Below are 23,933 nucleotides of genomic sequence, written 5' to 3'. Positions count from 1 at the left end.
TCAGACAAAAATAAGTTCTATCTTGTTCCTAAGTAACACAAATGGTTTGCCTAAATTGGCAATTGAATACGCTCACGTTGCACTTTTAAAGTTGAACCAAGTTCAACGCTCCGCTTGTTCAACCCCATCCTGCACCCAGGATGTGTAAATTGACCTCTTCTTTCACCATCTGCCAACTTGTTTAGACATTATCAACTCACCAGATTCAGTATTGATGTAGACACAGTCTTCCTCCTCATCCTCTGTATCTGCCTGAAAACCATCTGTCTCCATAACTTCTGCCTGAGAGGGAAGATTGATTAAACTATTTGATTGACTTTACATACAATATAGTCCATGAGCCAGCAAAGTCGTCGATGCCACGAAAGGGCACCAAACAAAACCAGTTTTATTTTGTTTGTCTATGCCCCCACATGACAAAAATCTGTGATGGACTCACAGCTAAACTGAATCAGTCATATAAACCATATTTTCTGAAAGCTTAAACCCGCAGGATGTGATCAAACATGACATGAGACATGTCCCACTCATTAGTATGCTGCCCATACATTGGGTATTGGTAAATGGCTGATATCTTTTTGGGCTGTAACGTTAACGGTGGGTTTCCACACACCGAAATTTCGCGTCGCTCTCATTGAGGTTGAATGGAGACGAAATTCGCCCTGGTTGGGCGAAATGAGAGCGAATCGCCGAGGCAGGCAAAACAAAGTTGGCGAAAGTTGAACTTTATTTAAATGAGGACCATTCGAGAACCAATCAGGTCAGTGTCTTTGTGTTTGGAGGCGGGAGTTTCAAAAAAGTCTGACCAAGATGGCAGACACTACCTGAGCTGTAACACGAAAATTTGTATGTGATTAAAATGTTTCTTCACGAACATTGGCACTTGTATCAACACGAATTGTGGTTTATATGCTACACGAACTTAGTCAGAGCACATACACCACTATATATGTTAGTTTAAACACTCAAACTTTTTAGCTAGCTGAAAGGCGAAATGTTAGTATTTTTGGACATTGGATTGCATTGTAAACCTAGCTAGACAGCTAGGCTACATGCTGCAACACAGGTATAAAATATATGTCCTATTGACCTTGTTGTTTCTACGAACATGAATTGTTGTTTATAGGCAACATCAACTTAGTCAAGGCATAAAGACCCCTGGATATCTTCATTAAGTACTTAAACTTTTGAACTAGCTGATTAGCCTAATTAGCTCACTTGCCACCACTGGCTAGACCAGGGGTGGGCAACTAATTTCCCCAAGGGGCCACATGACAAACTGGGACTGTTGAGGAGGGCCGGACCCAAAATACCGAACTCAAGTCTGAACTAAATTCTGTTCATTTCTATTCTGTTCTTGTATAACATTAACTAAATCATATGGTTTTGTTTACTAGTCGTAGGAACAGATGAAAATGTGAGGGAGACAAAGGAAAAACAGCAATATTAGTCTATGTCCAGTATTTAATCCTCATTCTCGACATTGACATTTTTTTCAGTTTTCAAAGACTGATATAAAAAAGTACTACAATATCTATATAATTAGGCTAGGTCATGAAAATGTGAAGGAGTCAGTACAACCGATAGGCCTGTGCCACCATTTCAACACTCAGCAATATTTCATCATTAAATCATTACCATCATTAAATTAACTCTATGCAGAATTAGACTACGAAAATGTGGAGCAGACAATAGTAGGCTGTCATTAGTTAATCAACATGCACAAAGAAAACTATGTTTTTGCTTTAACTTTATGCACATAACTGTGATTGGTCAACTCGCTCTGTGTGTTGAGCCGGCTGCTTCAAGCAACCTGTGGGTAGCATCATAGTTCGCTAACATAAGCTTTGCAAATAAACTCCGATATATTTTGGTTACAATTACGGGGTTATCCGATTGTAAACTGTCTATCTGCCAGTAACGTTTTGAAATGAACACTTCGTATCGCCAACGAGCAGCAGTAGGAGTTCGTTCTAACAACCTTTGCGGTGGTGAGCGACGCAGACATAAGAGACACAAAACTTTGAAAGGTTTACGCCGACGTAAAGGCAACTGCATTGTGTCGACGCAGAAGCATAAATTCTATTCACCAGCACATCAGTGAGGGTGTTTACGTCGTATGCATCCACGCACAAATGTATGGGCATACAAATAGCAGTCGCTTTCAAAATAAAAACAACGATATTGATTTGCATGCATTATCTCTATGCTAGGCTCTTGACTATTGTTCTTTCACGGACCTTACACGGGCCGGTCAGGGAAAGCCAACGGGCCGGATGTGGCCCGCGGGCCGTATGTTGCCCATGTATGGGCTAGACACTGCAGTCAAAAGGTTAGTGGTTTGGTGGTCACGCGCCCACGAGGCGAAATTTTGCTGGCCGAAAATCGTGAGGTGTTTCGCTGAGTGGAAACCCACCGTTAGGGAATATACCCTCAGGAAGCATATACCCTCAGGATGTGATCTAACATAGGTGTTGATATTTTTCACCCTCCCATTTACTTTGCTGCCCGTTAATAATACATAGGGTATGAGTAAATCGAGTATATGGCTGATACCTTTGGGTTTGTGCCATTTAGGGAAAACTGATTCAACCACCTAAACAATATATTTTCTGAAAGCATAGAACCTCAGGATGAGATCTAACATGGGTTTAGAGATTTCCCACCCTCCTTTGGTGTCCTCAGTTGGCACCGATCAGTCCAAAATAAGCGTCTGGCTCATGGACTAATAAACAATGTAGAGAAATAACAATCTGGATACCCTCAATCTGCTTTAAAAAAAAAGGGGGGGGGGGGGGGGGTGGTGTCCTTACTTGTTCCTGGTCTACACACTTCTTCATGAACTTTGTGATCGACATACTGCCAGCAGTTTTCCTCTTGATAGAAAGAGCGGTAGTAGGCTGTGGGGTAGTTGGTGAGTTGCCCTGTGAATTCATTGGTATCAGGGAATCCTCGCGACATTGCTGAACACCAGGTGTGAGGTAGTTCCACTGACAGGGCACAGGTAACGACTCAAGACTGAAACGTGCCAGGATGTCTGCATGGACATACCAACAGCAGCGCCTAAAGCAAGATCGCTTCTCGTACACAGCACTCTCCTTAATCAGACGCTTCAGACCCACTCTGTACAAAAAGAGATACATACTTCAGAAACGCTTTCACAGCAAAAAGTATACACAATGGAACAATTTGTATTGCAGAAAGTTTGTATTCTATGATTTTGGTTACCTGGTAGGAATGCTGTCTGCAAAACCCTGGGGGCTGCTCACAAGAGAAACTGCCTGCTGACGACAAAACTCCTGGAACTCTGAGATGATTACTTTACTGCTGTTCACATTTCCATGTAGCAATGGTAGAAGCTGGTGAAGCACTGCAGGACGAAAAACATTTGTTTCAATAATTTTCATTTCTAGCAACAGTCCTATTCCAAAAACACATAGACATGCGTACAAGTGTTACGCAAGTATACGCATACAGAACAAAATTATTTATACCCCTGGCAAATATTGATTTAATGCTGATTTTCTCTTTATCAGTATGTTTGTTCTGACTGAAAATGACACGGTCACATGCCAAAAGTTTGTAAGACAATGTGGGAGAAACATGGAATTAAAAAAAAGAAGCATTTTCATATTTGTAAAAATTAAGAAAAATGGCAAGTCCAAAATTATTCATACACTTTTTAAATAATCAATGGAAACATCTTTATTTGCATTCACAACTCTCAAAATGGCTCTTCTAATATCTACCAAGCCTCTCCATGTCTTCACAATGATTCTAGACCACACCTTTTTAACAGAAATCCGGGTTTTCAGGCAGGAACAATTATTTGCCATCAATTTGGCCTTGTGCTCACTTTATTGACGGATTCAGGTCTGGACTCTGGCTCTGTCACTCTAAAATCAGTGTTTCCTCTTTGTTTATTTCATCATGGCGGCCCCCCACAGTTTAATTAATATCGCCACGGTATCAGAATCAGGGCAGACGCACATTTGCTTTTTAAATAATCCTGCGACATATCCTCCCCTGCTGGCTGCCGCTTACATTGCAATTTAACAATAAGTAGCCTAAACTAGTCAGAGGTTATTATGGCCCATCCAGTTTCTGTTCATATATATTGTATTGATGTAGCCTATTCAAAGCATTAACTTTCTTCTCAGTGTTTCCTCTTCATTTAGCGGTGCCACTGCTTCAGAATTAGGGGAGACGCAAAATATTGTCCAGAAGCATAGTAGGCTAAATGCCCTCCGCTGGCTGCAGAAAATTGCAGTTTCAGAATAAACAGCAATGCTAATCCGAGGTACCTGTCTAGTTTTATTCCGTAAATATATTGTTTTTATAGACGTTAGTGGCATGTGCTATCAAGAGCTTCCATGTGCTACGCATGTTTGTCAACAACGCAAAAACTTAAATTTTCGCACAACTTGGTGGAAAGGTGTAGCACAGGCCAAGGAAAATCCATTCATTTCTGAAGCTGATCGTATAAAGTATTTCACATATCGTAGTCTATAAGCTCGCTCGCAACAGCAAAAATGAAACTGGATAGAGGATGTCTCCGCGAAGACACCGCTGTTACATTAGATGCGCACTCAATCGCGAATAGACGCAGTAAAAAAGCAATGACTGCTGGTAGTAACAAAGGTAAATTACAAAACATTTTGTATGCACTCACGGTGATGGCCTAGTAATCGCGGACTATAAAGTAAAGGAGATTTGCACCAAATAAAGGCAGTGTTGTGGGTTGTGTTTTTACAACATGTTGGCACAAAACTTCATTTCTCCATTGTCAACGTGAACTATACCGGTATGTTCAAGCGTTCAAGTGACAATGTGGTTTAATGCATGGGTTAACGTGGCGTGAGTCAGACAGAAGATGGGCCTGTCTTAGTTCCTGAATCCTGTCCCTCTCAAGTCACGTTAGGCTAAATGGTGTGATTAGCAACTACAAATAATAAAAACATCCCGGGACACCCGACCGCTGCCACCACTGTTAAAAAAAAAAATCTAGCGGAAACACAGAAAATGATGATATTGTTCTCAGTTAACCATTTCTTGCCTTGTTTGGCTGTATGTTTTGGATTATTGTGTGGTTTAATGGTCCAATGATGCCCATTGATACATGTCTCTCAGCAAATCGCCTGATCTTTTCCACCAAAAATCTCAATGTAGCCCCTTGTTTTAGTGTTACCGGTTACTTTGAGAAATTCACCAGGTTCCATTGTCTGAAAAATACCCAAAACTAATACATATATTGACTATAGCCATTCTCCACATTGTTGATGGTGTTTTGGTGGTTGACATTTTCACTCCATCTCAAAATGGATCACTTGGTCATCTTGGATGCTGATCATGGATCACTCTTCTCCAAACATGCCTAACTTAGCTAAACCTTTATAAGGGCACACACTTGGACAAAGAATTTAGCTTTCGCTGGACTTTTTTTGACCGAGGGACATGGCCTGAGATTGGCATAAATAAAGAAGCATTCAATTCCAATGACACCATTTCAATTGTGGGGGTTAAAAAAGTATTCTTTTGTTTTGTCTTGTCTTGTTTTTCAACTAGGGGGACCTGGTGACCTTCTCAACGTATAAGTAAGTATATATATACTCTTTTGATCCCGTGAGGGAAATTTGGTCTTTGCATTCATCCCAATCCGTGAATTAGTGAAACACACTCAGCACACAGTGAACACACACTAATCCCGGAGCAGTGAGCTGCCTGCAACAACAGCGGCGCTCGGGGAGCAGTGAGGGGTTAGGTGCCTTGCTCAAGGGCACTTCAGCCCTGCCTACTGGTCAGGGTTCGAATCGGCAACCCTCCGGTTACAAGTCCGAAGCGCTAACCAGTAGGCCACGGCTGCCCCCAAAACGTAAACGGTAACATTAAAGCAAGAGGCTACACTGAGATTCTGGAGGAAAAGATCAGGCAGTGTGCCAAGAGACCTGCCCCAATAGGCATAATTGGACCACAGGGTATATACAGAAATTCTTAAGTTGAATTTAATACCTTTTAATACCTTTTTTAATACCTTCACAATATTGTTTAATACAAACACGATTTCGAGCTGCAACTAGCGGCAACCTTTCGAAATTCAGTGTTGGGGGTAACTAATTATAAAGTAACAGATTACTGTCATTTTTGTTACTTAACTTTCTGAGTAAGAAAGTGTAGCAATGCTTACAATTTAAATCAAGTATCAATTATTACAGTTACTGGATATTTTGTTCCTTTTTTGCTTCAATAAAAACACTGGCCTATACACAATTATTTGTTATTTAATCCTAACCCAAGATAAAAAAAGTTATTTCATTGTTATGTGTAGGAAGAGCACACACCACTTCTGCAGCAGTACACTCTTTCTTTCACTATCATTCTATCTCAATCAAGACAAAATGACAAATGAAAATCAGAAAAGGTATACTGGACTTTCTTCTAAAAAGGCCCACGACCATAGGCAGTACACACACACACACACACACACACACCCTTGCTGTCTCATATAATTTGCCAGTCAAGGTATCACATTCAAAAATAGGCTGTCACATTTTACAAAAATACTAATTATTAATTGGGTGCTGCTGGAGAATGTGGGCCCCATGTGATAAAATACTTTTGGGCCTGCATGCTCCCTGTGACAAACATTTTGAAAAATAACCCCTTAAATGGTGACTTCTGGGGAATTTTGTGGAAACTAATACAATACATTACAATACAGCCTATACAAACCTACACAGGTTCTTATATTCAACTAATTTTAAGCAAGTCTATTGGGAATTTGATCTCATCACATACTACATCAAGGGAATAACCCTATAGCTCCTGAGCAAGCTTTGAATAATGTAAAGGTAACACCTGTTAAACTAACCTTAACATGACATTTACTGAGGGTAGAAAATGTTAAATCGTATAGCCTAAACCTTATCTTATAGCCTAAACAAATCAACACTGTCAGGCCTATATTTAACCTCTATTCTGTAGTCAAGGCAGGGGTAGCTCATTGCAAATAACCCCATATAACATGTGCATATGTTTACATGTTATATTCTTGTTTTTTCCCCCTTTCATTTAATTATATATTTGTTTGAATGAAAAGGCCTTTTGCCTTTATGGGTACTTTTAATTTGAAAATGGGTTATTGTGATACTGTGTGTAGGCTAGGCCTAGTTTAGGCTATGTCTGCTGCTCTTACAGCCTGTGTCATTGAAAACGCGATGGCGGAAATTTTTTTTTTTTTGGATGACGACAGCTGGTAGCAGACCTCTCAAGTCTCACGCATTGAGCGTGAGACACACGTATTTTAATGACTTCACACGCCACACATGGCATTTCTCACTCCGAGAAATTATTAACTTGCCCGCACAGAAATTTCTAAGGGCTATATTTTACAAACGTGTCACACAACGTTGCTGTCTGTGCGCTCATTCAGCTCATAGAGCTGCTGTTCAGTTACTAACCTATCGGCCAATCAGAAAATAGGATTTCTCAACCAATCAGGAAATAGTTTTGTTTTGATGTCGGTCCGCAACGTGGAGACTGCTGGTCCGCGGAGTCGTGGAGTGAAATTAGGCCCGGTGCTTCGTCTGATAATTCGCTGCGCAGTTGATCAAGATACCGCGGACCGACAAAAAAAGAAAACAAACGTTTCTGCTATCGATGTCATTAAACATGGAGCCATACAATAAAGTGGTGGTATGAGCGTTCATTCAATGCAGGCGTCTGCGCGAGAGAAACTGAAACTAATCGATAACGTTGGTATCAAAGCTCCGCTTCAACCTGTTGAATGCTATTTAATTGTTTAACCACACTTAATAGAACAACGTTGATTTTTGGAACTTCCATAGAAACAGAGCAGAGACTGTATAATACACTGTATAGCACTGAGTATTGTATAGTCAAATTTGAATATAACATGGCCAAAAGCTATTGTAGCCTTCTTTCTATCTGTTAAAGATCAACAGATCAGTGATTTACGCCTATCTGCTCGCCAAAAAAGCTGGTATTGTGTTTCCTGAATCCTTACATTCAGGCATTCAAATTAAACTTCATTAAAAAAACATGTTTTTTTTCTCCATTTCCTACCAATGTATGATGCTTGCATGAGGGAAACATCCCAAAACAATAGCACCCATATAATTGTTGCTGTTTTGAGAAGTATTTCTTTTCTTATGCAAGCATCATGCAACCATGCAAAAGCAATGAAACTAATTATATCTTACATTAGTAAAGCAGTCCTCTGATGTGCATGTCACAAAACATTTAAGTGAAAGTGCATGTATAACAATATAGGCATAATAATGATTGTGATAATGATAATGACAATTTGATTTGGAGGGAGTGGGGTTGGGTACGTATAGATGAGCCCTATGACCCCAAAGTCTGCCATGACTGGGCCTCAGGTCAAAGAAGTTTGAGAAAGGCTGGTCTACATAACCTGCATCAGATTGAGGTTTGCAGTGATGCGCCTGAAGGCACGAGGAGGACCCAGTCAGTTACGTCACAATATGCACATCTGTTTAAATTCATACCTACGTAATCACCATGACCAAAATTTTACTTTTTTTTTTTACTTTGAATCTTGAAAAAAAAAATATTGACCTACCTACTGACCCATTTTTTTTTTTTTGGCTGTTACTGCAAACAAGAATATTTTTAAGGATGGCCTCATGACTGTGAAAATGGCTGACATTGAACCACAGTGCTTTAAATGGGAGCCCCCAGTATCACACTTACAACCCCACTCAAACACACACACACACACACACACACACACACACACACACACACAGACAGAACCACCACTGTTCAAGAGACCATTTTGGGGCTAAATGTGCTTTTTCTCATTTGGTTGTTTTCTGTTTGTTGAGAGCAGAATGAGCCACTGCTGTTCAAAGGGCCCATTTGGGTGAAATTATTATTAGAATTTATGTTATTATTATTTATTATTATTTACTATAGGGTTCTAGAATAAATAAAACAGTGTGTTTGAAATAATGGAATTTGTGGCACTGTGCCAATCCCACGCCCCCTCCCCCCTGAGAAACAAAGTCTCACTCCTTGCAAACTTCAAAACTTGAGCCCTGGCTGGTAGCGTAGACTGGCTGGTAGCGTAGACATACTGATAGCTTCAATGACGCATATTTATGTGGAGACAGAAGCCCTACGTGGCCGATGAGCCAGGCAGTCTTCCACCTCTGATTACGTCGCCCATTCTTGTTTGCTGGCTAGTAGACTCCAGAGCGGTGGAAAACGGCTCTGGTAGACTCTATGTGACCTGACGGCATTCACTCCCATCCAGAGGCATTTATTGTCTTTTTACAGACGTGGCAATAAGCCTCTTGGCTGTTGCCAACTAGCCTAAGCCAGTCTTTGAATCTCGAGTCCTCTAACCAAATGTCCGAAAAAATAAAATGTCCCATGACATCGTCAATGGTAGCGAACTTTTGGCAACAAGTTTAGGCAGTAAGCCAGCCGTATATCCAGTTTGAGCATAGCCTAGAGTTTGAGGGGGCGCTAAAAGTTTTTATCGCGAACGCACACTGACATATCGCTCAGGTCCTACTCGCACATAGAATTAATATAAAATAAATTAACGCGAATTTTAGGAGATAGGCCTGCACTTACCACAAATGGGAAAACATCATAGTTAGTGGTTCGAAAATATAATACCTAGTCAGATGATGTTTATTACTTTTTAATACTTTTAAATGGCCTTAAATTTGGCTAATTTAATTTACTACCTTTTAATACTTTTTACAACCCCGCGGACACCCTGGACCATTAAACCATACAATGATCTAAAACATACAGCCAACCAAGGCCAGAAATGGTTAACTGAGAACAATGTCAACATTTTTAGAGTGGCCCAGCCAGAGTCCAGACCTCAATCAGTCAAAAAAGTTAGCACAAGGCCAAAGTGATGGCAAATAATTGTTCCTGCCTCAAAACCCAGATTGCTGCTAAAAAGGTGAGGTCTACAATCATTGTGGAGACATGGAGAGGCTTGGTAGGTATTATTTTGAGAGCTTTGATGGCAATTAAAGATGTTTCCACTGATTATTTAAAATGGGTATGAATAATTTTGGACCTGCTGTTTTTCATAAAAATGTTAAAGATAAAAAATGATCCTTTTTTTGATTCCATGTTTCTACCACATTGTCTTACAGCATGTAAGTGTGGCAGTGTCATTTTCAGTCAGAACAAACATATTGGTCAAGAGAAAATCAACATTACATAAATATTTGACAGGGATATGAATAATTTTGTTCTTGACTGTATATACAAGTAAAGAAAAAGGACATGCTATAAAAATGACAGTCTTCCTGGTACTGATGGTGTGTTGTGTGTATGCATGAATTTTGTGTGAAATGGTCAAAAATAGAGCATACATTTCAGCGTAGTGCTGGGCGGTATGACCAAAAATGTATATCACGGTATTTTTCAAAATTCTTACGGTTTCACGGTATATGACGGTATTTCCCCCCCCCCATGCATAATCAGATGTTCACAGCATTTTCTACAGTTTGAGAGAGGAATTGGTGCATTACACTGACTAAGGATGGTCTATTTTACTGTCATGATGTAGAATAGCTCCACACTAGTGGTAATGCAGTTTTGCATGGCCCCAGAAAATGATGCTGTTTACAAAGAGCCACTCATGATTCTAATGAAGAATCTAATCAGAATGCAAAGACAATTGCAGTCAAAATACAGAACTTTTACTGTGCAAATTTCACAAACATCTTGTATCAAATCAATACAAAAAGTAGTGCAACTTGCAATAATTATACTTTTTTGAAAATTATACAATTTAAAATAAAACCTCTCTGCTAATATGCTTACTCTGTCAAATAGGCCTATCAGAAACATGCCTTATTGTTATTGTGTGGTTTACATGATGTTAGTGGTAGGCTAACGTTAACTTCATGTGGATGTGGATGTCTTAGCCTGCCATGAGCTTCGGTTCGGTAGGCAAAACATTAACAACAAAGTTCGTTTTGGTGCACTGACAGTCAGGATCATTTCTAACTAGCCAGCTAGTATTGCTCAGTGCATGTCTATAACATGCTTTACTTGCTACCTGGATAATTTCAGCGAATATTCTTAAGGTGAGATGAATGATAAGAACATTAAACTTCACTGTGTTCGGTGGGTTGCTAACTAACGACATCGCCTACTAGCCAGCTAGTTACAGCTGTTGAACAATCTCAATAGAATTTTCGTGACGGTAAATCCAGAAAGGGTTAAAGCGGAGCTAGTAATCAAGGATCTTTGGTAAATCAACAAAAAAACGTTTTTCCTTAACTAAAGAAACAATTTAAGGTATCCTGTGCAACACCCTTAAATAAACCCCTTACCTAAGGAGAAATTAAGCCTTAAGGGTCATACTTCAGGGGAAAAACGTATGGTGTTTTGTGTTTACCCTCACTATTCCTCGCAGTGGCACCATGCATGCGTGTGAAAAAAGTCCCGTCTGAAACACTGTCGCGCGGCGCAGCGCTCCAAACGTTGTGTAATCAAATACACCGGTATATTAAAAATTCATATCATAACGAAAATATACACCGGTATACAGTGTGAACCGGTATACCGCCCAGCACTATTTCAGCGTGTCATGAAATTATGCCGAAGTCAGACCCGTGTTCAAGTATTGAATTTATCAAATTAAATAGTTAGGCCAACTCAATACCATTTGCACTAAAAGTAGATGTACCGCAAAGCGGTACAAAATACGACCGCCGCTCAGTCCTGCACATTCTCTCCGCAAATATAAATTCATGCTTCCCAATTTCTCTCCATCTCCTACTCCATCCCTTACCCTTGTGTTTGTGTGCATGCCTGTGTGTGTGCATGCGTGTGTGTGTGTATGCGTGAGTCTGTGCGTGCGTGCCTGTGTGTGCATGTGCGTACATATAACTACATGTCTACTTTGTGTGTATGTGTGTGCATGTGTCTTTGTGCATGTGTCTTTGTGTGTGTGTTTATGCGTGTGTACGCGCGCATGTGTGTGCATGTGCGTACATATAACTACATGTCTACTTTGTGTGTGTGTGTGTGTGTGTGTGTGTGTGTGTGCGTGTGTGTATGTGTGCATGTATCTTTATGTGTGTGTTTCAGAGCTAGTTAGCGGAGCGTGAGCGAGGAGCGGATGGAATTTTGTTAGAGTGCTGAGCGCTTTTTAATTTAAAGGCCGGAGCGGTGGCTCTGTTCCGCTCCAATACCGCTCACACCACGAGTCTAAGGCATGCCCAAATCCACCCAGAATTCATTTCTTCCTTATAAAACCAAGACCGTTAAATTTAAAATTGGCCATTGTGCATTGATGGGGATGGAGTTCGCTAAATATTTTAGAAAGGAAATTGATCATGCAAGTCAAGCAAGTGTACTATTCCTACAAAACAACTAGACACTAACAATGTAGAGCAAGAACAACCATATGGTGACACTGTCAGTGAGGAAAGATTCATTTCGGAATCCAAGAAGACACATTTTACAGAAACCTGAGTGTGTGTGATACGGGAACACACAGAGCGAAGAAAAACGTGAGCAATTTGAATATGCTTCATATCAAGTAGAAGGCTAAAGTAAATACAGACTAATAATAAAAATAAATAGTTTTGCCATTCAAAGTAGGCCTAATGCGATTTTTGTAATGTACTTATGTGTATTGACGTTGTTGTTGCACTTTTACGATAAAAGTTCTATGAGTGAAATATATTGCTGTTGCTTAGTTCTTTGGGATTTAAGTTTTCTGTTTAAGGTTAAGCTTACAATTTGGCTTGTAGATTAGTTCTCCCTCTTTTAAATTGGAGCGAGTGTGGAGCGATTTCACTGGAGCGGGAGGATCTTAAGTAGAGCGGGGAGCGACATTGAACAGAGCGACCTGACGCAAATTTGAGCGGAGGAGCAGCCAAGGGAACAGCCACCTGAGCTAGGAGCGGAATATTCGCACCGCTCAGCTCTGCTCACTAGTAGGGATGGCGAAATTTAAAAAAAATCTTAACCGGCCACTGAGCCTCATTAACCGGTTAAAGTCGGTCACTGCCATTTATGATACCAGTGTCCTGTCGCGAGTCTTTCTCTGCCCGTGAAACAAGTTATCCCCCCATTTTAGAATGTTTAGGCTCCCGTAACACAATGTTAGTTCGTGCCCTTTGTATTATACATTTTCCCCAATCATTGTCCACTACTTGTGGAGGAATAAGGGTTTTGTTTTGGGGAGAAAAATAATTGCTTTCCCTGCGCACCCACGCACAGGCACACATTACGCACAACGTCGACCTTCCATGCAACGCGGCACCGAGCTCGGGCTATAAAAAGCTCACGTTACAAAGTCACAAACAGAGAACGCTACATTTGGTGGTGTTACAGGAAAGTATATTAACCAACGTCTTCGTAAAAAAACTTACCGATTGCCAACAGCCTCTGTAGCGTGCTGCACAATAGGGCTGCACGATATTAGGAAAACATGCGATATGCGATAACATTATTGAGTACTGCGATAACGATATAACTTGCGATATTTAAATATTTAATGTTTTTCTCCATTCTACTAACATAGACTGAAGGGTGGGGGGGGGGGGGTAAATGTATAATTACAGAAATAAATGTATAATTTTCTACATAAACAATATAAAATATACTGCTCAAAAATTAAGGGGACACTTCAATCATACACTGGATTGGTGCTGACACTGTTTGATTCTGAGCAGAAGAAAAACTTTTAAGGCGAGTGTTTTATTTTGCAAGAACTGTCAGACATTTTGTGAATGTAGTTTGAGAATGGAGAGAAGGGTGAAAGGTTTCAAAAAATTGGTTTGAACAATTGTGGAAAACTGTAAGTGTTCCTTTAATTTTTTGAGCAGTATATTATGTAGCCTAGGTGGACAGCTAAGATCCCCACTGACTAGGCTATCGAAGTTGTGTGGAAGATGTGCTCCAAGAAAATCCTCGTAAAAGACGGATACACAGCCAATCTGAATACTTGCGCACCAACCAGCGGAATATTCCACATTGCCAGCCTTCGCTGGGCCTAGCAAAAAAGCTACTGTACTTAAGCTATATCGCGGCGGTCACTCATCTAAAATCTTAAGTATCCCAGTCTGTAACCTCATACGCTGCGCATCCCACGTTATTAGGCTACCGGCATGCCGACTACGAGGGCAGCGGAAAGTGAAAGTAAGTGGCTGCGATCACACAGTCCAGGCTAACAAAGTAGGCTAAACAACTTTTACAAATAACGAATCCTGATTACCTCTCTGCTGCTGTCTGGGGCTTTTGCTAAATGCAAATTATGAAATACAAGCCTTACAGTGAAAGACAGATAGACTATCTTCTGATCCTATAACAACAACGAAAGAAATTGTTTATTTGAACACGGTGGAGAACGCATTTGGCGCTGTGTTTGTAATAAGTCGGCCTTCATAAAACCAAAATATTTCCCTATAACAGACATGTTTTTCCTTTTAGTCACCAATTCCTCTTCACCTAAGTGTAGCCTACCTCGCTTGACTCACTATCTTCAGCCATCACGACTTAGCTCCTGCCTCAACACCTAAAACACCACACACCTAAACTGGTGGGGGACGGGCTTCTAGGTAGGCCTGTCACGATAACAAATTTTGCTGGACGATAAATTGTCTCAGAAATTATTGCGATAAGCGATAATATTGTCGTTCTGAGAATTTTCCTCCGGAAGAGGAAGACGGCCCACTTGTGTTTTTTTTTCCCCAACTGGGAAAACTGCAGCGGATGATTGTGTTATAGATGCATATGCATGTTTGTTGTGTTGCCGCTTTTAATTGCGACTGTTTTCCAACAAATGCGACACACCGACTCGCACGCGTTCAGTGGTTCACCGCGGGCATTCGGTTTAAATCCGAAATGCTCCCACACTGCAACTGTCGCGTTTGGCTTAGAAACAATTCCATCTTTTTTGTCTTTATTAGGCGTAGCCTACTGGAACTCGCAACTAGCTTTCTCTCTGCCTAGTGCCTACCGGTATACTTCTCACGCGGCTTTTTAGCTGCACTCTGTGGTAGGATACGCCAGTAGTCCCGCCTCCCCACACACCATGCGACTGACAAGTGACTGACATGAGGGTTCACTCATCGTTACTCTAAGGACCCGAGAGAGGGAGAGAGAGAGACGAGGACAACAAACAAGCAAATGGCATTTATCGCGGCCAGAAAAATTATCGAGCTAATTTTAATTATCATGCGATTAATTGATTTATTGAATATCGCGACAGGCCTACTTCTAGGGCTGCATGACCGCATCGGTTTGGTAAAATATGTTGACATTCAGAATGTGAATACACCATAGACTGTATGGAATGCGTGCGGCACAGAAAATGTATCAAAATGTATCGAAAATTAAGTAATCTTTGCGGTATGTCCATCGCAAGCGTTGATATCGCGATAACGATAGATTTTAGATATATCGTGCAGCCCTACTGCACAAAATCCTTTGCAATAAGTTCCTGTCATCATGCCATTTAAGTACAGATGAATAATAAAACACAACAAGTAGGCATATGCTAAGTTAGTCTTTCGTGTCTTTGTTTGCCATTACATTGTTACAATTATCATCATGCCATAGTCAACACGCAGCCACTAACAAGCAGTGAAGTTTGTCACAATATTGCAGTCAGGATTGCAATAGGCTACACGCAACACTTAGCTTCTCACGTCAAAATGATTGTGAGAATGGGTGAGAATGGTGTAATAACTTCACATAAGCATTATTTAGGTTAATAGTGCGATTTTTTTTTAGCTGCGCAGACAGGACCTGTCATGTAAGGCGTACAAATAGTCACTAACTGGTATAAACTGTTTTCGGAATGGCTACAAGAGCTCTGCTGCGGCAGAGCCATGGCTCTGTGCTGTGGTTGCGCTTAATAAATTCCGCCGTGGGACGGCTCATGCTCACATTTATGATTTTTAGATATTGAGTGATCATATCGCCCCATACAATACAACACCAATAACAAGTGTGTGCGCAGTGTAATAACAGACGCTGGCTGGCTGGCATTCGGGAGCTTTAAAAATAGTGGGTTTTTTGTATTTATTTTTTTACCGGCGGCAGAAAAATTTTAACCGGTCAACGTTGATTCGGTCAACGACCGGTTAAACAGCTACCAGTTAACATCCCTACTCACTAGCTCTGGTGTGTTTGCGTGTGTTCATGAGTGTGTGTGTGTGTGTGTGCATGCGTAGTGTGTGGTCACTAAATGTACACATATGGGGCGTGCCACGACGAAATGAGTCCAGTGTCGCGAAAAAAAATTGTTTATTGGATATTCATAATCCGCATCCCCCGCACCTCCACTTCCAACACTTTTTCTCTGGTGGTGGTGGAGCTGACCGGACATCTAAGGCTTCAGGCGTTACCGATTTACCATCATCCATCGCATCTGGCCTCTTGAAAAAAAGCTTTTCAAGGCTAGTCTACCTAGGGCTGGCCATGTTTGAACTCTCTCACTCATTTGTTCGTTGTTTAACAGACGTTAAGTGTTTTGTTTCCTCTATGTTTTTTTTAGCATGACTGCCCGCCACGGTTTAAATTAATACCGCCACGGTATAAGAATCAGAGTCAAATTATAGCCTAGGTGCTTCTACATCAACCGCTATCGACAGGAAAGGTAAACAAAAATGTAGCGATCAGGAACCGTCAGGAATTTTGCAAACACAGAAGCATGACGGCCTATAACGAGAGAACATGGATGTGTTCTCCATTTGAGGAACGTTATAATCGATTGCGGAAGTAAACAGACAGCTACAGACATGGAGCGCATAGTAGGCCTACTTTCACTTTCTGTGCGTATTCATTATGTGAAAGATGATTAGTAGCAAAACAGCGATCAAATATTACATGGCAGTAAGTTTTGTTTTCAAATGTTTTTAAGACGATCATAAATCCTCAAATTATGTCTGGGGTCTTTTATTTAGGTTGCGCAAAGCACAGCACCTTTATTTGAGCCATGGCTTGTATTCGAGTCAGCTATAGGCCTTTATTTCTTGCGTTTTATTGTGAGACATAGGCCTACTTTTCATTTGGAGCGGCATACCGGTAGGCTATCAAAAGCAGATGTTCAATTCGAGATTAAATTTACGTTTGGACTGTTTGATTATATTGCTAAATATCGGGACTGATGACCACTGAAATCTGTAGGGTATTTAATGGTTCATTATTAAGTTTCATGTATGAAAGAGTGGCGATTTCCATCCGCTTATTGCGAGATAAGGCATCCCAGGGCTCTACACTAAAAAAAAATTTCCAGGAGCACTTGTGCGCCCAAGTTAAAAAAAAATTTAGGAGCACAGACAAAAATTTGGGCGCACAGTCAGTTCTGTACTTAACTTAAACATAATCTAACATTACACTGCAGCTAACACTTAAAGGACAATTCCGGCGCAAAATGAACCTAGGGGTTAATAACACATGTGTACCGAGTTCGACCGTTCGCTGGGATGTATTTTCATGCTAGTCGAATGTGACCAGTTTTATTGCAAACCGCGAATTAGCATTTAACGCTAGCCTTCGGGGCACACGTACAGTAAAAAGAAATCGCTATTTCTATACCACTAACAAGGCTCAAAATAGCACCACACTTACACAGTAGCATGAGGGTCTCTACATGTAAACCGAAGCATTGAGAACTTTGTAAGTGTACAGGCAGTTTATTAAAAAGAAACACATTACCGTTCATGTCTGGTTCACATACAGGCAAGCGCCTTGGTAACAGGACTCTGGGATGTGAAGTGAATCTAGGGTGAAACGTTGCAGAAGGACTGTGCAAAAGAGAAGCACTGAACGCAACAGGAGACATAAGAGATGCCAGGTTATTTAAAACGAATTTGAAGACATCGAGGATGAACCCTTATTGGACGTCCTTATCTTTTCGAGTCGGAATATACCAACGAAGAGCTGCGGGAGCTCCGTGAAAGGGCTATGAGAGAGAGAGCTAGAAGCTACCTGTAGTCAATGCCACACAGGCGGCGGCGATCCATACCAGAGGGACCACATGGACATCCACTAAGTAAGTACACTATACAAGTTGTTACATCGGAGCTATTATTTCTGATAGGACTATATTGAGCAAATTACGTTTGATTTTAGTTCACATCGCCTGCCTGTATATGTGAACCAGACGTGAACGGTAATGTGTTTCTTTTTAATAAACTGCCTGTACACTTACAAAGTTCTCAATGCTTCGGTTTACATGTAGAGACCCTCATTATGCTACTGTGTAAGTGTGGTGCTATTTTGAGCCTTGTTAGTGGTATGGAAATAGCGATTTCTTTCTACTGTACGTGTGCCCCAAAGGCTAGCGTTAAACGCTAATAAGCGGTTTGCTATAAAACTGGTCACATTCGACCAGCATGAAAACAAATCCCAGCGAATGGTCGAACTCGGTACACATGTGTTATTAACCCCTAGGTTCATTTTGCGCCGGAATTGTCCTTTAAACATTTAAACAGTGCACCAATTGCGAATATTAAGAATGACTGACAACATTCAGGCTACAGGAAATATGATTTTAAAGATCAGTGCCTACTTTATTTTCAGTCTGTTCTATTTTCCTTCATTTTGTTAATGTAAAATAGTATAATACATTGCTATATCTGCATTTAGCCTGTATATCAAGTATCCTGCCAAATGTAGGCTAATTTATTTATTTGTGAATCCATCTGTAACTAATCCAAATATGCCCATGGTGACCTATCTGACTGCATACTGCCTAATACTACTACTAAAACAGTCCATTTTCTCTTCCACAAAACCCAACATAGGCTATCAAGGATATATATATATTTTTTATACTTTTACTTTTTATTTGAAATATCTGCATTGATGGGGGCAGTAGGCAAACGTTAGGCCTACTTTCGTTTTGCACTTCAGCTTGTATTCGGTGTAAACAAACAAGTATGCGTGAAAGCCTTGAGTTGTCAGTAGCGTTCTACCTTTGAATAAAATGGGAGTATTACGGGAAGCTACTTTTGTGCCTGTTCGCTACAGCTATATTTTGCATATTGCAGCCAATACGTCAACTGGGCTAAAAGGCATGTTAGGTTACCTTTCCTTCTCTCACTGCATTCTCAGAATCTCATCCTGTTCCTCCGATATCCGATGAATTCGGTGGATAGAAGAACTAATTTCTTCAATCTTTGCATCTTGGCTGGCTAGTCTAACTTTCCACTATTTCTGCGTGCTCTTGGATTTGATAGAAGCGACTACTAGCGAGTCACAACGCGAAACTGCTAACGTTAATGGGAGGTGTAGTTTTTATGCTGCATTCGCGACGTGATTTTATATGGTTTGCACCAGTCATGTTTGTTGATGTTGCGGTGTATTTTGTAGACAAACACTGACATGATTAGAAGTCATTCGCACCAGTGCGCCTAAATATTTTTCTGCACTCGCACGCCATCATTTTTACTCGCATGTGCGAGTGAAATGGGCGCACTGTAGAGCCCTGCATCCGCTTTCATTCATTCATGGACGTGTGCTGTGCTGCAAGGGAAACCTTATTCCGTATAGCCAAAGAGGTCTAAGGTAACTAAATTTAGCCTATTTTTAAATTATGCATGATTTACTTTTTTATAAAAAAACAACAATTGTGTTTAAATATAGGTTACTGCTTCAGCCTCTAGCTCAGAAGGGGGCGGCATGCTACTGGTAGCTTGAGAGCAACGTGTTGGAGACTCATGGTGTAGGACAATGACTTTAATGACTTAATTGGCAACAATATTAAACCAACCAACAATATAAAATATTAAGAAGAGCTCTTTTATGAGTTCAATTAAAACAAAATTATACTGGCTTTTATTTGTCCGAATGTGAGGCCCGGCTATAAATAGAATCCCGGCCATAATTTGAGGATTTAGGTATGCACGTGTGTTTCAGGCAGTTTCCGCTAGAAAAAAATGGTGCCGGTCAAAGTGACCGGCAGAGGTTTCGTTTTCCGGACATTTTGATGATATGCCGGTCAAATATCCTAATATCGCTTCTTAATTAGTCAAATTGAGGAAAACTGGAGACAGGCTCTGTAGCTTAAACAATGACATAATCAGGCTGTATAGAATGCCTAACAAGATCTAGCCAGTATTTTTTCATGGACAGCAAGAATCCGCTTCGTTTGTTGTTTTAAAAAGGCTACGTTGTTTGTTGCTGCTACCCACGTTATCTCCAGTGGTGACTGAACTTACACAGATTCGCACACACAAGAATGAGCGCTCACACCACTACCCCCTAATGCTATGCGTCTTTCTTTGATAACAATAAATTAAGAAATGTTTCCTATTCTGGGAAATGTTTAGTTTCAACCATCCATGTGTTGGCCCTCCTCTCACCCATCTCACCTGAAGTCCCATCCTCGACTGCCCTATTACTGTCTCCCTATCTGGATTCCTGGCCCGTACAGCCTAGCGACCCATCACCTGCCTATGACAATTCTGCCCGGATTCCTGGCCCGTCTGCCGACCCACCACATGCCCCTTGACAACTCCCTTCCCCTGGACAAATCCAACGCTGGACTATTTGAACTTTGTCACTAAATCAGGATTAATGAATTATCAAACCAGATACGTAATCGCCCCACCTCTTGTAAATTTCAGCTCAAGTGCTTTTAACACCATGTCTTATTCTCTACACCTGACTATCATATGCATTTGTCATGTATACAGACCTTACTGTTCTGTATTGACCCTAGGCAGATGGGTCAGGCCCTTGAGTCGTGGATCTGCTCGAGGTTTCTTCCTATATGTATCTCCAATTCTAGGTAGTTTTTCCTCGCCCCTGTTACCCATGGGCCTCTGTCTTTCTTTTCTTCCTTTCTTTCCTTTTTCTCTGATTGCCTACATTCTGTAAAGCGCCATGATACATGTGTAATGTTTTGGCGCTCTATAAGCACAATAAATTTAATTGAATTGAATTTTTCTTTTGGCCGCGGTTCAATGATACCATTTATATGTGCCAAAATTATCTCCTCGTTGAGGAGGCCCTTACCCTGCAGATCATAGACAGAAAACGCATAGGCCTACTGTATGCTTTGGGTAAAGAACACTTTGTCCAGTGTACAGAGAATGACAGTGTCTTGGAGCGGCCGCACCCCCCACCAGGCGCGCCTGCAGGTGTATGTCCGTACGCACTGTGCGTACCATCAGGCTACTCACCAACGAGAGAAAATGTCCCTTGTGTGTGTGTGTGTGTGTGTATTCACACCAAATTGGCCCACCATACCTTCCCAACTACAGTATGCACAGTATCCCATTAGCTGCATGCCATCAGGCTATTTACAATTTTTTATTATGTAAAGTTAGTGAACACGTTATTAAAATTAATAATACGAGAATAAGCACGCAGGCACGCAACTAGGCTACTTGTTGTTTTCTTTTACTTGGCTATCTACAGTATATGGTTATCAGCACACAATGTTGAGCCAATTCACTAACTCAATACTCATCATGGATATCACAAGTTGAAACAACGAAAACAGAAAGGATGGAGGCAGCAAAGCTAGAGGAGTTATTCCAGATGGGCAAGAACAAGGTAGGCAATTGGTGTGCTTGTCAGAACGTTAGACTGCATTACAGCTGTTTAAAGCCAGACGTCACGGTACGCTAGAACAAAACTCAAGGTAACTTTAACCTGTATAGGGCTGTATTGTCCACGCATATTTTTTTTGCAGGGGGGGTGGGGGGGGGGGGGGGGCGTCCCACAGCATTAATTCCTGCAGGCGCCCCTGCCCCCCGCAACTCCACTTCCAATGTCACTGATTCCGACAGATACACACACTTCTGCTTTTTATCTGGTGGTGGTGGAGTTGACCGGACATCTGAGGCTTCAGACGTTACCTCTGGCCTCTGAAAAAACGTTTAGGCTAGTCTGCCTGGGCCTGGCCATGTTTGAACCGCCTCACTCATTTGTTCGTTGTTTAACATGGATATTTTAAGCGTGCGCTTCCTATTTGAAATGCAGCAAAGGCTATGCGTGTTGTTTAATAGCTTACTTTTCAAACGGTAAAAACATAGCCAGAGGACGTATAATATAGGCTTACATATTAAGGCTTATTCTCAAATTCAGATTGCGTTAGGGGGACGGGATTATTAGCCAATTTCAATCGGACAATTTGACCGGAGAGATTTAATTTTGTCGGACATTTCATTTTTTTTCCCGGCCAATGTCCGGTAATTACCGGACAACGGAAACCCTGGTTTCAGGCATAGCGCAAGCATTAATCTCTGGCTGAAAGTGCACCGGACTTTTTGAGAGCGCTCTCTCGCGGCTGTAGACAGTAATGTTTCATGTAGGGTTCATGTCAGTTAATATAAATGAACATTTAAAAACATGTTCAATTATATATTTTTTCATATATAAGTCGCACCTGACTATAAGTCGCAGGACCAGCCAAACTATGAAAAAAAGTGCGACTTAGTCCGGATAATACAGTACTCGCGAAGTAGCCCACTTATCACACAGACATTACATGTATCACATCACATGAAAGCTTTTTTTCTCAGCATTTAAACGATGTTAGCCGCTAGTTGCTGTGATAAACAGTTCGCGAGAAAAGTAACTTCAATTTAATCTAGGGCCATCAATCGATTAAAAGAAATAATCTAATTAATTACATACTCTGTGATTAACTAATCTAAATTAATCACATGCATCCACTTTTGCTATGAACATTAGCCTGATGAGCCAGACTCACATCAAGATGTAGGTTCTGGGAACTTACCATTGGCACTGTTCAATCTGAGGGGCGGGATAAACGGTTGTCTTTCAAATTTCCTCTGCACGCAATAGGATAGCGCTACAACTCATGAGTCCCATGCATTTTCCAACCAGTGGAGCTAGTTGGCTAGTTGATCAAACTTTTGCCAATTAAAAAAAAAGCTTAACTCGAGTCGCGATTCAAAGACCGCTGTTCGCCAGCAGCAGCATCCATCTTCTTTGTTTTCAAGTAGCAGGGAATTCACGTGGAACCGCTGCCGACTCTATACACAATGTGATTGGCCTGATCGAAGTTTCATTTTTACAGCTCGCAAGCCAACGGAGAATTGCTAGACTACCCTGGCTGCAAATTACATTTGCTGCCGCTAGGGTGCGTCTAGATTTCTAGGATATATGAACATATCTTAAAAACAAATTTGGCAGATGAATGAATCAATGACGCCAATACTCACATTCATTACGCTGCTCTCCCGTTGAAGTATCGGGTGAGGTGGGCTCATCTTTGGGGAGGGGCTCCAGAACAGAGATGGCATGGGCCTGCAGCACTTCCAGCTGAGCATGAGAAAATTCAATCTCTCCTTCCCATAAGCAGCCATTAATAACAGCCTCTAGCACCTTCACCCTCTTCTTAGAAAGCAGCTCATCCCACTCACGAGCCTTCAGCTTTTGATGCAACTTCTGCTTCTCAGGGTCACCCCCCTCCTACACAACAAAAAAGAAAAAAATGAAATTCATTAAATCATGTCATCAACACAGACTGTTGAAAAATCACACAATATTCCATAAGACTTTGATAAGACTTAAAGGAACCATATGTAAGATTGTGGCCAAAACTGGTACTGCAATCACTTTCAAATTACTGTAGAGTGGTGTATCCCCTCCCCCCTGACTCAAGGTTGCCAACCTGGATGCCGAAACAGTACTGACTTTGTGATTAGTAGATAGGTAGAGGGTGGCGCATCAGGCCAAAATACAACATGACATAACAAAACACAACATCAACATCAGTTGAGGGCTGCAACTTCACTTTTTAAATGACAATATCCTGGCCGTACTACTGTTGTCAGTGATATAAGTATTTGAAATTAACATGATTTTTTAATGTCTAGTGACATATCAGGGTCAATTTAGGATTAATTGAAATACATTTCTTACATACGGTTCCTTTAAGAGTCAGGAATCATTGCAAGTGGGAA

The 23,933-nt window shown here is 41.0% G+C and overlaps 1 protein-coding gene across 1 annotated transcript in view; it reads right to left on the bottom strand.

Moving 5' to 3' along the window:
- chaf1a (chromatin assembly factor 1, subunit A (p150)) overlaps positions 1-23,933 on the bottom strand; it is a 64,235-nt gene that overhangs the window by 1,308 nt on the left and 38,994 nt on the right. Inside the window, exons 12-15 of the mRNA XM_076277786.1 lie at positions 23,190-23,439; positions 3,229-3,370; positions 2,814-3,123; positions 201-282 (exon numbers count right to left, since the gene is read on the bottom strand). Of these exons, the coding sequence (XP_076133901.1) occupies positions 201-282; positions 2,814-3,123; positions 3,229-3,370; positions 23,190-23,439 (784 nt within the window). The remainder of the gene's footprint in view (positions 1-200; positions 283-2,813; positions 3,124-3,228; positions 3,371-23,189; positions 23,440-23,933) is intronic.

This window comes from Alosa pseudoharengus, unplaced genomic scaffold, assembly GCF_046254945.1.
Source record: "Alosa pseudoharengus isolate Yale_2024_CS ecotype anadromous, Long Island Sound unplaced genomic scaffold, YU_APseudo_1.1 YU_APseudo_1.1_scf_11, whole genome shotgun sequence".
Lineage (NCBI taxonomy): Eukaryota > Metazoa > Chordata > Actinopteri > Clupeiformes > Clupeidae > Alosa > Alosa pseudoharengus.
Note: the sequence above shows the minus strand (reverse complement) of the source record. Positions and strands in the feature narration are given on the sequence as shown.